This window comes from Toxotes jaculatrix, chromosome 14 (genome assembly GCF_017976425.1).
Source record: "Toxotes jaculatrix isolate fToxJac2 chromosome 14, fToxJac2.pri, whole genome shotgun sequence".
In the NCBI taxonomy this organism is placed as follows: Eukaryota; Metazoa; Chordata; class Actinopteri; family Toxotidae; genus Toxotes; species Toxotes jaculatrix.
In genome coordinates, this window is record NC_054407.1 from 4,723,984 (window position 1) to 4,738,388 (window position 14,405).

Genomic DNA, 14,405 nt, shown 5'->3' on the forward strand with positions numbered 1-14,405 from the left:
AAAAAATCCATGCCCCTGGAGGATGACAGAAAACAAAATAATTTAAATAAGCATTTTGTTCTTTTTGGTAATTAGAATATAAATTCCAGGTTGACTTTTAGGTGTATAAGACACCTTCGCATTATCTCTGTTAAAACTCTATTTTAGATTCTACTCAAAGGCCATGGCACACTCAAACATGCGTTTTTGCAATATATATATATATATAGATATAGATATAGATATAGATTTTTATATTTTTTTTCCCCTGCCCCAGTAAGAATGAGCCATGAAGTGGACTTATTAGGTGTTTATCTTGCAGCGGCATTGATCAGTGCCCTGCTGCACAAATGTTTTATCTCTAAATGTTTATCTCTCACAGCTCTACAGCCTGCAAGAAGTCACGGTGAGTGACTGAATGCCACCACACAGGTTTAATCATTGACAGCATTATGAATGCCCTTTGAAAAACTCCCAAGGACCCTGAGACATTTTCCACACTCTGGGCAAAAGTTACTAACAATACAGTGAACAATACAAAGCTGTGTCAGAAAAGTTAAATCAGGATACACAAGGTCTTTACAGCACACCGGAGATAAACCCAGTGTTATAATCCATATTATCCCGAGAGATGAATGCCCTTTGAACAATGAATCAATAAACATGTTTAGTGTGAATGTGGTGTGAATGTGGCACCTTAAACATATGCATCTGTTTGTTTATTGTGGCCTTTTCTAACTCCATATCCCCATTCGTCAGTCAGCCAGTCAATCTGAAGTGCTTTGTGTCCTTATTGTATTCATTTGTGTTCTTTGCTGTCGTCGTCACAAACTCGCACCCGCCCCATGTTCACTTCTGCCTGCCCAAGCTGTGATAGTGTAGGAGTTGTACTATATGACAAGAGACTGGGGAACAAAGGAAATGAAGAGAGAGAGGTTACTGTTCATGAAACGGAGAGACACTATCCCATTATGATAAACAAGAGAAAAAGAAGGCAGCGACATTTTCAAAATGTCATTTTGGAAATTTTAGTTGACCTCGGACCATGATTCACTTTCCTCCACACTTGGCTGCACGGGTGCTTTATTTTCAGCCCAATTAAAAACAATTCTTCGGTGGCGGCTGTGGAGAAACTTCAGAAATAAACGTCTTCTCTGGCAAAAAGAGGAGGGAGAGAATATAGTGCACGGCAATTTAATTCAGAGGTCGTCTCCAGACTGTAGGGAAGCATTGTAAGACTGTACACAGCAACACCAGCAAGTGGATTCATCTGTGCGTTTCATCTCAGCCACCTCCCATGTATTTGTTCTACCATGCATTCATTCGAATTCCTTTTCATTAATGATTGGTAGAAATCCAACATGATTCTTGGGACAATCTGGAAGCAAATTTCTTTTCCTGTCTTTCTGTCTGTTGTGCTCTGACCTGGACTGTTTCACTACACACCTGCAGCCACCATGGCTTCCCTGGACAGCGATGAGAGCTCGAATCAGAGACACGGGCTGGAGGAAAACAACATTCACCTGACCCTTTTATCAGTAATAGAGGGTGAGAACAAAGAGTGAATGCCCCCCAACACTTCACAGAAAGCGGCACTAGGCACTGATGGCAGCTCCAAATGGCCATGTTGGAATTGCTCAGAAATCCCGTAACATGGTTTCAGTGAACACCAAACAACACAGCGATGTTTACCTTCCCAGCTAGTCTGTGAGGCTTTATACCGCAGTGATGAAAGAGTCAAAAGGTCTCAGGCCATCATTAGCACTCTGTCAAAGACAACAGAAAAAGAAACATCCTCCTCATTCATTTTAATGAGCTACCGGTGTTGGCACAGTGGGGGTTCTGTCACTAAGGGGTTCTGGGGAAAAAAAAAAAATAGGCTTTTCTGGGTATGTTATCCAGCAGCGTTCTGCGTTAATTTTGACTGTGAGTGACGTATTTGTAGTGTCTGCGAAAAAAAAAAGATTTCTGTTGCGTATCTAACTGTGTATCGGTCTATTGTGGTTTAATAGAAACTTTGTTCAGGTTCTTTGTCGTCTTCCTGAAGCAGTTCTCTTGTCTCTTTACCTTGGTCTCTTTCTCTGACTGCAGTTGTGGGAGTTTGGTCAAGTCCTTGGTCTGCTTTGTTGTCTCTGAGCCAGCTTCACTTCGCTGAGCGTGGCTCAGATAAAGAAAGGAAAGATCTCCTCCTAATTAATCTGGTAACATTTTGTTTATTTTGACTGCAAGAATATGACTCCAGAAAGAAACAGTGGGGGAGAAAAAAAAAATCCCTGTGCACTGATTGTAATTAAATATTATATTACTGCATCAGTTGTATCAGCTTGGTGTATGAGAATAGATGGATTTGCTTCCTAATACACTCAAGCAACACACACACACACACACACACACACACACACACACACACACACACACACACACACACACCACTTTTAAATTTCAGTGCTTCCAGGTACAGAATAGTATTCTCAAAACGTTGCTGCATAGGAATGAGGCTGTCTGAGCAGACAATTAGATCTGCTTCATGCAGTTTCCAGTCGCTGTTGTTGGCGTTTCCAGTCAGCTATTTTCATCTTTGTCATAAAATATGCACAGACAGAACTATTGTTGTCCTCAGTGGACAACTTCTGTGCATGTGTGAGGCGGCCATCACGGGCAGGTAAGGTAATGACTCTTTCCCTTTTTGCTGAAGATACCCAAGTGCCTCTCTTCACTCCATATGTCAGCACATTTAATGGACTCCAGAGTTACTTCTAAAGCAACTAAAAGTTCCAAAGTTGCCAAATGGGAGAAAACAATGTCAGTAGGAGCGAGTGGTGCGGCTCCAGACCTGTGGGCCCCATCATTATTTCATGATTATTACTCCTGTGCAGGTGTATTGTTTATATTAATTGTGAACCGCAACAATGAAGTTAACGATGTCTATATTAGTGGTTAAGGTGAATAATGTTACATTGGAATTACTTTATGTCTGCATCACTTGGTGAAGACATCACAACTGTAGGAAATTAGCTAGGTTATGAATTTGGGGAATATTAATAATATATTATTACTATTAGTGTTATTATTACACATAGCCAGTTTGACTATTCATCCACTGAGATGTCTTCATAGACACACACTGACACCTGCTTTGACACGAGAGTGAGGTGGGGCCTTTGCTTAATGTGCAGGACCTTAGGCAATTTGCACGGTGAGCGTACAGGCCCTGTTATAGGACAGTTCAAGTGTTCTTGAGGGTCCTCTGGTGGCCTTGGGGGTCCTAAGTAGGCACTTAGTTTGCTCATGCATCTGTTGTTAAAATAAGATTGATCTTTTGTGTGTCCGCATCACACATGCAGCTCATGATTGCAGGTCCATTACTGGATTCGTTGTCCTGCCACTGTTTCCAAATATCCTTCCTTAATTTCATGTTAGAGTTCAGGCTGGAGAGAAGGATGGCCTATGGCGTCAGCCACTGGTCAGCCATGACTTGCCCAACACCATTTCCCATGTTCCTCTCAGTCTGTGAATCCAGGCTCTTTCAGACATAAATTCTGTCCCATTACTTCACAGTGGGGCCATTTGGTCACACCCTCTTGCCTCCAAATGGTTTTACTCCAGTAATAATTACAGCCACATTACCTGCAGTTTTTTTGGTGAACTGGCTCATCCTGTAATTTATATCCTGTCTGCAGCAATATCCCTTGATTTTAAAGTGGATCTCAGGGTTTATCTCTACAAGAAGAGCTTCTTCCTTCTGCTGTTTTCTTTTTTCAGCTCAGGGTGATATGACTTTTGTGTGAGGTCAAAATGCTTTAGCTAATAGATGGATGCGAACATGAAACATATAGGGGCTAATTGGGAACAGATATGACAACAGAAAATGTTAAAGCCATCAGAAAAGCAAGATCCAATAAAATCTCGTCCAATGGGTTGTTGTAATGTCAGCTGCTGGTAGGTAGTGCTGTTCTCTTTCGAGTCGTGTTTCCTTTTTGGCAAATTGGCACCATTTTAGCTTTCCATGCCTCTGGTAGAAGTCTGAGTGAATAGTGTGCCAAAAGTGTCTGTCATTGCATTGTTCTCTCTGTCTGGAGCCCCTCTTGTTATAGCAGTCATCCATAGATGTAGCTCTGTTTTGTCCCTACTTGGAATAAAGTGTCTGGTCTCATACTGCACTGTAGAAATCTTTCCACATTCCCAAAAGTTAAATTAAAACAAAGGGAGGTGGAAGGTGCCAAATCATGGTTCTAAGCTTTATGGCAGCTCACATTGGAAAATAAAGTTCTGGCTTTTGGTTTGATTCTTTTGCTGCTCAGATATTCAGCAGTGTCTTCAAACCTCAGATGTGCTGTGTATAAATCCTGGTTGTAGCCTCGACTGCTTTCTGCTACACCAGAACAGGAAACCTTTACACTTTACGACTGTTGAAACTGTGGATAGTCATTTTTCTTTGTTATAGTACTCAAATATGTTGTAATAACAGTCCTAATTTGCACTCATTGTTTAAGTTTCCACAGTGCAGGTGATTGATACAGAAACAATATTGGCATCTGTATTTCTTCACTGTAATGTGCCAGATCATCATCTTTTTTCTTTGTGGACCATTACGTTCAGAGACCGGAAGTGTCATGAAGAAGAAACAAAACAAAACAAACAAAAACAAAACCAATCCATGTGCACTAATTAATAATTTGTAATCACAGATTACTATTTCATGCTCTTGAGTTCCTTAATCCGTGTGGCTGAATGGAGTATGTAGTCCAACAGTACTACCAGCACATAAACATGTGTGAGGGACTCAGGAATAATGCAGTGATGTTCAAAATCCTAACAAAGTCAAAACAACTTTTGCTGTGTAGTTTGCACCACATTAACATTAACACCAACACTCTGTGCTAAGCTACTGTAGCTGCAGAAACTGTAGTTGCAGGTTGTTATGGCTGCAGCAAAATGGCAGGGTCACAGTGCTGTGTTAGCAGCAGGTTAGCAGCTGTTTTTGGGTTAGTTACTAATTATTAGCACTTGTCATCATGACAGTATGCTCTGTATGTTTAGTAGTCAGCGATGTAGAACAGATATTCAGTAATCTTTACGTACATAATTCATAGCTTTGTTTTCAAGAAAATTTGAGACTTGGCAGCATTCCGTAATCAAGCACTTGCTCTGAGGGATAATCAGCAGCTCATATGAGTTTTCGCTCCATTCTTCTCTCTGCTTTGTATTGTATCGAACGTGTTCTTAATTTTCCTCATTGCAAGAGAATTTTGTTTTCTGCAAACTGAAAATGAGAGCTCAACAACAGTTTTTGTGTTAAAAAAAAAACCAAAAAAACAATCAGCCTTACTTGTTTGGCCTTTGATGCATTTCATTTTTTAACTTCTTGTTGCTTCATTAATGGTTGTATTACCGTCACAGATTGCTGTTTCCATAGCAGCTGTTCTTGATATCAGTACCATTGCTGTCGTTGTTACACCCTGATCCTCTTGACTTGTTTGTTTGTGACCACTTCCTCTGTAGGGGTAGATTGTCATTCTGGTGCCATTACCCTCTCTCGCTTGGTTCTAGCACCCTTCCACATTTATAGAGTTGTGGAGCTCTAGACATAATAACATTTTTTTGGTTTGTAAGAGCTACTCATGCCTGCTGTGCATGCTGAGTTTCAGGTGAACATCCTGCAGTGAATATTTAGCGGGGTCTGTCTTCTTTTCCTTGCAGCGTTGAGTCCAGCACCTTTTGGCTCTTGTTTAATAGAGAAGGCTGACAAATTCCTGCTGTGTGAGACTTAGTCTTAATTCCTCAGGAGACACTTATTCTCCTCTGTAAGGCAGGCAGGGACACGCCATTTTATTTCATGTGCCATCATGGTGTGAAACCTTGAAGGAAATAATTGACATCTGTACTTCTGTGATAAAACTGAATGTAAACACCAGGCTGTACCTGGTAGCCCTGTGATACATACAATGGACTTGTTTTTTGGAAAGACCACTTACCACTAATTGAAAATTTCTCAAACTTTGATTTAGTAAATCTTCATAGTTGATGTATTAATGTCATTTTCTTGCACTTGATATATTTTGTTCAGAAATTTCAGTTTGACTCAGTAATCTCCAGCTGCAGATGTGTAATAGGTCAGCTTGCACTTACCTCGGAGGCTGTAAGGTACATTTTCTCTTTACTGCCTTCGAAAATACCTTTCTTCTTGAACACCACAGAGGCATGCTGTTGCACTTTGAACCACTTTAAGTCATTTCAGTGTAGAACTATTACATTGTAGCCAACACTTCTTTTATGTTCCCTCCTGTCTGAAACCTGTGCAGCCTCAGAGCTGTCAAGAGCAGCTCTGTTCTATTCAGGTGTTTAGAGAGCCACTTACAGTAAAAGCTTCATTTCCTTTAGCTGTGAACTTGAAAATTCTAATGAAACATCTCCAAAATAATGGCAGGCTTAGTTGGGTTGATCTCATCATTAGAGCTGATATTATAGGGTTTTTTTATTTGCTCAGCTTATTAGAACTGAAACTAACATTAAGTGAAAGCTACTTTGCGCAGAAATTACACCGACAAGACTGATTTCCAGCAGTCATTTTTTAATTTCTGTTAACCAAAACTTGTGCCATCATTTCTACAGTGAAATCACATAATAATTCTATACATAGTAGCTTTAATGCAGGGCTGGGGATGGACATGTCAGTAAAATCTATCAGCAGTCAGTGTTTTGGGATTCTAGGCTCTCTAGATTTTCACAAGTGCTGAAATGATGAATTGATCAACAGCAGTCACGTGGGCTGATGTGGGCTTATGGCTGAACAGAATATTACTGTGTGTGAACTAACGGACGTGCGGTCTGACCTCGTCGGAAATCTGAGGTGTTAATTGTAGTTCTGGAGTGAAAAGCTGGCCATCATAGAAAGGAGGGAGGTGTGGTATTGTCTAAGTACAATATGGAGCACATTTTCAGACAGTCTCTCCTGGATGGTATTCAGAGTGCTGCACTTGGTTGTTCACAGGAAAAGTGCCACAAATAGCTGTGTAACAAATAAAAATAAAAAAGAAAAGAAAAGAAAAGAAAAGAAGAAAAGAGCTGGAGGGAGAAGTACAAATCCTGGCTTTTTCTCACCTCCACACAGCCGGACAGCCATGACCTGTGGTAGATGTGAGTTTTGGATTGTTGGTTAAAAAGTTAGAGAAATGGACAGAGGGGGTTTCTGAAGCCATCCCACCATCTAACAAGAGTGATGTACATACTGGCAGTTTGCTTAGGCATAGTGGTGCTTTGAGCTAAATACTACCCTCAACATGCTAACATATTCGCAGTGCCAGTGCTAACAGAGTGATGTTTAACATGTTACCATGTTACGTGTAATTAAAATTACAACCTCTGAATACAACAACCTGGAACCATTAATGTCTGTACAAATTATGTGCCAATCTATCCATTAAATAGAGACATATTTTCGAAAAGTTGACCTGCTGATGGCGCTACAGGAAAGGTCTGGAGGTCATCGAAGTCACTAGTTCACTGGGAACCTTGAACGTCTGGCAGAATGTGGAGCTTATCTGCTTTTCTTATGTCATTTGTAATTTCAAAACCTTTTTTATTTTCAAAAGAAATATTAGTAGATTAATCAATAATTAAAACATTTATTAATTGAAGCCCACTTAGACTAGAAAGAATACAGATCACACTAACACAAACAGCAGTTATGGGCACTCCTGTTTTGAGTTTGGGTTATCACTGGTCAATTTGTAAACTCGGTTACCATGGAGCCTGCTGGATTTTTGCTCTTCTATTTACAATTTTGCTGACTGTTTGAGGCTAAATTGTTGCTAGTAAACTTGGAAACATTCAGTTTTCCTGCTTTATGAGGACACAACATTATTATTTGTTCTCTGTAAAGCCAGAGCGTCTCTTTTGCAGAGGAGCAGCAGCTTTCGCCCACTAGCTTTATGTCGTCTGAAGGTTACAGCTTCACAGGCTTCACTGAAGTGGACGACCCTTGCATTGAATTGAGTCTTTTGTGTTGTAATACAGTATGTCAGGACAACATTTACACAATGCTTAGTACATGTTTCCATTTCTTGGTCGGAAAAACATACTCTCAGTACATTATATGAATACCTGTATTCACACCTTTTAGCAAAGCAGAGCATCTCTGCAAGGTCTCACTATCACAACAGAGTCTTTTTAAAACAGACAGTGAAGTGTGTAGTGTACATCTCCCAATACTTTGTCAGCCATATAGAAAATCCCTTGAACCATGGACCTGAAACCCTTACATCACTCACTTGCTACAGCAGCAAGAGGAAACTGATATCTAGACCTATGCTAACACCACTTACTTTACCCTTCAACACAATGTGCTGCAGACTCGAGGCCTCCTGTATGCACTGTTCTAAGTCTGTCTTTACGACAGGACTGTAGCTTCTGTTTAGAGATCCTGTAACGTTACATGTCAGATAAGACTCAGTGGCTCACCTGCTGGTAGCACTAAAGGGATCCATATAGAATATACAATGTATATCTACATGTTTCTACTGAGATTGATAAAAGATAAAGGCAATTTTTCAGAACAGCTAGCTACAGATTTCATTAATAGCTAGTGCATTACCTGTAAAATGCATAGTGCATCCTCTGCATTGTGTTTAAAGCCCTAGCTGATCATTTTCTGCAAAAGAACTCATTGTATAAAGTAGCCTTTTTCTTTTAAGCCATCCTACTAGCCTTCTCTTAGGGCTAGCAGCCTCTGTCGGTCAGGCCACCACCTTGGTCCAGACTGAGCTGTCTCAACAGTTATTGAGTTGATAAGTCATTTCTTTGAACTGACATTGAAGGTCCCCAGAGCATGAAGCTGTTGGTGATTCACTGACATTTCTGGTTTCCACTGAATTGTCTCAACAATTATTGGAAAGACTGAATTGAAATTTGGTATAAACATTTAACCAACAACCAAAAATTAGTCATGATAAAATCCTAACCAAAATCATTCAAGAGAAAATCAATAGAATTTTCAAATGGGAAATGGATCTAATTTGTTCAGTTCTTGCATAATGGATATTAAACTAAAATCCAGTTGTAATTTGTTCTCATTTTGTAGCTATTGGAGAGTATTTTATCTTGAAGTACCTCCTTCTTCCCCAGTTTTTTTTTTTCCCCCAAAGATTTTATTTGTCTTCATTTCCCTGCAAAGCTTTTAATTGCACGCTGAATAATGTTCCGGACGACTTTGTTCCTTGCCTGTAAACATTTCTGGGGGGGAAAGTATGCAGTGAGTATTGCTTTATTATTAAATTATTAAATCAGTCGTGTGAACTGCTGCTGAAACAATAGTGTCATCAAAAAAAAAAAAAAAAAAACGCCATCCCACTCGTGAAGTAAAGCAACGCCAACATCTGCGGTGTCAGATAGTCATGGCTGCCAATAATATTTCCACTACGCATTCATATCCTCAGTGCATATTGTTTGAAAACCAACAATATGAGAAACTGATGAAGCTGCTGTCGTGAAAAAAGTCCTTCTGAGTTTGTCACATTGACACTGCTGCCAACAGTGTTTTCATTCCCCCCATTGTTTCAGAGGGATCTTCTCCAGTTTAATCAAATGCTTTGTCTTGGTTGGGGATTTTTAAAGCTCTTGTCACTGAGCAATGTTAGCATGAATTTTATTTCGATTCACATGTATCCCGCTGAGGCAGCAAATCTTTGCAGCTTTGATGGATTCCCCCCCCCCCCCCCCCCCCCCCACTTTGTGATTCGCATTCCACTAACACTTGTAAGACAAGCTTCAATACATGCCCTCTAAATATAGCTAATGCCTCTGCTAAAACACACTCAGCTGAAATGCATTATGGGCACATTGCACTGTTAGAGTAGTTGTTTATCCAATTGTTTTGCACCGACTATATATCAGTCCTTGTCCTTAAGATCATAATATAGCTCTAAATGACAGATCAGTGAGGCTCCATTCACTGCTGAAGAGAGGGACATTTCCGACCTCACCGAAATCCAAAATGGAACTCGCTGAAGAGCATGAATGGGTTTATTTTCCCAAACAAAGCCGTGGATTCTCTTATTTTTGTACATTTAGCCTGCACTCATCCTTGCCTGTGGAATAGCACTTTTCACAAAGCGGTAAAAACAAACACTTAAAAAAACAAAACAAAAAAAAAAACAACAAACAAGAGTCATGTTGGTATCGTCCTACAAAAGACCATATCCAAATACGTGTTGTGTGTTTATCTTTTTATTTAGTCATCATGTTTTCCATCTCACAAACTGTATGTATCATCCATTGTTTTCCATCTATGCTTTTTAAATGGACTAACTTTGACACAGCGTCACTTACCTGATTTTACCCCCAAATATTACCCAAGCAGCAAAACATCGGATCAGTTACTGCAGCCTCTTCCCTACACAAAACTCTGCCAAGCTGTCAGAGATAGCCAGGAGCTGTGTCAGCATTGTTAGGCAAATGTTTGTTTACATTCAGTTTAAAATAAGATTTTATCAGTTTTATGTCATTGTAGATTTAATATCATTGAGTTTTAGACTGTTGGTCGGATTTTTAAAAAAGCTATTTGAAGAATCATGAATGATCATCTTGGACTCTGGGAAGCTCTGTCTGTGTTTGCTGTCAGTCGCACCTGTTGCTTCTGTCTTACCTAGCTCTCCCACAGCAGCCTGTTGGCTGCTGTCCTCCACTACTACATCTCTCTCTTCATTAGCTACAGGTAACCCTGTCTCACCCTCTCTTGCTGCTTCAGCTGCCACAGTAGCACTGGCTGAAGCCTGGAAATATTTAAAACAAGTGAATTGAATTGCTAATCACGCTGGTCAGACTGTTTCAGCTTTCCCGATCGCCTTTCTGAGTTTTTGAAAATATTTTTTCATACTCATATGGATTAAGGCGGCTAACATTCTGCATCAATATCAATGTTAATATCAACTTATAAATATCCTTACCAGCTGGGCTCTTTACGTGCTTGCTCATAACTTATGAAAGAGTTGGGTCTTTGACATTCACAGAGTTAAGTTAAGACTAACTTATCAGAGTTAACTTGAAATTTGAACAAATTTGTACAGACGTGCTCATGATGCTAACCATTTCTGAGCTAGATTGGTTCTATTCAGTAATTCGGCCAGCCATCTTCTCTCCGTGGAGCAGTCAACAACAGTCCTTCCTCCCATGCATGATGGTTTTTTTGATTCAGAGAGTGCACGGAGAGGAGGGACGATTCACAGACAGGTATGCTGTCAGTGTGTTTGGAAGAAAAAGAGAGAGGGAGAGTGGGGCAAGGAAGGGCTGAGCAAATCAATGTGCTTCGCGCAGCTCTACAGTGAAATAAGATTTTATCCATTTGAAATGGTAAGAAAAAAAGAAAAAAGAATAACAAAATCAATATGTAGTAGTCAATGTTGCTATTATGGCAGACCACAACAAATAAATCAATGTATGGGAAACATTGAGGCCATGACATGAAGGACCTGTGTTTCCATGGAAACTCCAGAGACAAGTAATAACAACATTGCAGGACACTGTTACGGCTTCACAGGGCATTGTTATTGATCTGTGACAGCAACATTTCAGTGCTATGTACATGTAAACTGAGTGTGTTGCTCTAATCGACTCAGGTGCTGTAGAACATTTTCAGTCCATTAAGTAAAAGTCAAAGATTATTTCTTACAACAAAACATCATTTTGAAAGCAGTGTGACCAGTTTATAAAATCAGACGAGGGAAGAAGCAACAGGTAAATTTACAAGCGATCAGACTGTTTTAGCCAGCGTAGATCTCAGTGCGCTTCCGTAACTAGAAATGGGGAAAGTCAATATAAAATAGGGACGTTTTTTAATAAGTTCCTGTTTTCTTTTCCTGTTTCTGAAGCTTTTTCTTCTTGGCAGGGTTGTGTTTGAAACAGGCTGTAGTAATTTTCCACATTATACTAGAAACACAGAAAAACTGATCTGAAAACATTACATTAGAACTAAATATAAAGGAATAATACCCCCTACATTGCAGAAACAGGTGGTTCTAAGAACTGGACTTGGATAAGGAAATGCATTTGTACCATTTGACTCCAAACTCTCTTCTGTGGAAAAGTCTGTACTGTGGCAGAAAAGGATTGTATAGAATTGGATGGAGCACACAGTATGAGACAGTAGCTGCAGTACAGTGGTAGTATTTTATGTCAAAGGTCACCAAAGTTGAACCCTACTTAAAACACTGCAAATTTGCTTTACTGCAACATCACTGATTTCAGCAAGTCAGCTAAAGTGAAGCAAATTTACTTGGAAAATTTTGTTTTAAAAAAGTGTTTTTTAAATGCTGATGTGGCCAAATTGCCACACAAATTCAAATTTAAAGCCACAATGTAGCACTGTTTATGTGGACAGGGACATAATGAGACAAACACTGAAATTTTGTCCAGTCTTTCAAACTTGAAGCATCCATTCCATTCATCCAACAACTAAAAAGTTCTGCAAGCTAAATTAAGTTCTTGATATTTGTCCAAGAAACATTTTCATTACTGCTTCATGGCACAAACTGTGTACAGTACATAATGAATGGCTTATTCTTTTCTCATGTGTCTGTTAATATGAGGAAGGTTTTAAAATAGTTCAGACTCACACATCCAACTTCATTTTCTACATTATTCTATCAGTTTTCTTCCACTGGGGATATTTACAGTATCCACTGTGGTGAAAGGGTGACTCTACCAGGCAAACCTTGCCAGGTTTTAATAAACAGCTTGAGGTGAGGTGTGATTTGCTCATAATTCATTCCCTCAAAGACCTCCTACAGAAAACCCATTCAGTTAAAAACTGATCCAGCTCGTGAAGCTGCATTATGTGCACTTCTGCACCCACATCTGGGCCATTTTGTTGCCTCATATTCGGTCTATTGAGTCTACTCAAAGAGCTGCACAAATGCACTCTGTTTGGATCAGGAAATGAAATGGGCAAATCAGAAGTTGTCAGTAATGTTAAACAAGTATAACAAGGAAAAAGAAAAAGTTGTTTTCAAGCTTTTCTTTGAAGCAAGGCACCGTTAACTTTCTGCTCAGCTTCCTTCTCCATTAGCCTGCGTATCAATTATTGATTGAAGAAAACTTTTACACACTGGTCTGTTTCCACATTGAATCCAGCAGCGGGTTCCTCTTCTGTTTTGACCACTCTTTCCCTGCAATCCCTGTGAGTCCAGCCTGAGGACTAAACCCCCCCTCCCACCCCCACTCAAACTGGTCCAGACCTTTTTTTTATTTTTTCACTGGAGGTGTATTTTTGTGTGAATCCAACAGCGGGTTCAACTTTCTTGAACCCAGACGGGGACTCTGGGACGGAGGCAGACAGCGAGCCTCAGCTGGCCTTTTACACCGACCCAAACCGCAGTCGCCGCCGGAGTCGAGGTATGAGAAATGGTAACGCCAACAGCGCGTGGGGCTCAGGGGGTAAGGAGGACTCATACACCTACAGACAGTTTATCCCGCCGTCTGATGGTATTACCATCACCACGACGCATGACATGTAACCTTTACAATGCATATAGCAGATGGATAGCTCCAGTGTTGTGTGTGTTCATGACTTTGGCTTCTAAAAGAAACACAGAATTTGTGTTTATTTTTATGTTGTGTATATGCGTAGGTGTGTGTGTGTAGAGTGGTTGTAAGCATGTAAACTGATCTCTGTGCATCTGCATACAATCTTGTTGACTGAAATCAAACAAGATGATGAGATCAGGGGTTCTCAGTGGATAATATTTTGATATCAGTTGCATCTTTTGACATGAGGATCACCATATTTTGAAATAATATTATACACAAATATTATTTCTAAGGGGGGGGGGGAATCCTTGTTAATGCTGCCAAAGTGAAGTGGTGCAGCACGCTTTATCTGTCGGCATGCCATGTCCTTGTAGCTTCAATGTACAGTAATGGGGTGTGGAAGAGAGACAGTGAAAGGAAAAATAAATAAATAAATAAATAAATAAACAAAGAGACAATGCCCTCAAAATAATAGCTGCTGTCAGAAGGCGTTACACGCCTTTACAATGCCTCCAAGCCAATTATTCCCCCGTCATGTGCACAGGTGCCACAAACACGGCGATGCCTCCAGAAGTGTAGCCAACACCTTTAATTAGAGGTTTAAGAATAGAATAAAGTGGTTGCAGCGCTGCCCTAACTATGTTGTTTAGATCCAGAGGAAAGGATGATTCACGAGGGATGACAAAAGTATTTCTTCGAGTCAGAGGAATGATGAGAGAAGGATGAGTTCTTGTAATAACCATATTTATTCTGGAGATCTTTTTTTTTTTTTTTTTTTTTTGGCGTCTGTTGTAAAAATTTGAAAATATAAACTTTCAAAATCCACATCAAAAAGGGTATAATGCCCCACATCCAGGTCCTGGGTAAGGTACTTGATTAAATAAACTAGCTTTATACATAATTTG

The 14,405-nt window shown here is 39.9% G+C and overlaps 1 protein-coding gene across 1 annotated transcript in view; it reads left to right on the forward strand.

The window, feature by feature from the left end:
• The window catches only part of astn1 (astrotactin 1), a 336,997-nt gene that overhangs the window by 86,662 nt on the left and 235,930 nt on the right, over nucleotides 1-14,405 (forward strand). Inside the window, exon 6 of the mRNA XM_041055289.1 lies at nucleotides 13,258-13,407. Within this exon, the coding sequence (XP_040911223.1) occupies nucleotides 13,258-13,407 (150 nt within the window). The remainder of the gene's footprint in view (nucleotides 1-13,257; nucleotides 13,408-14,405) is intronic.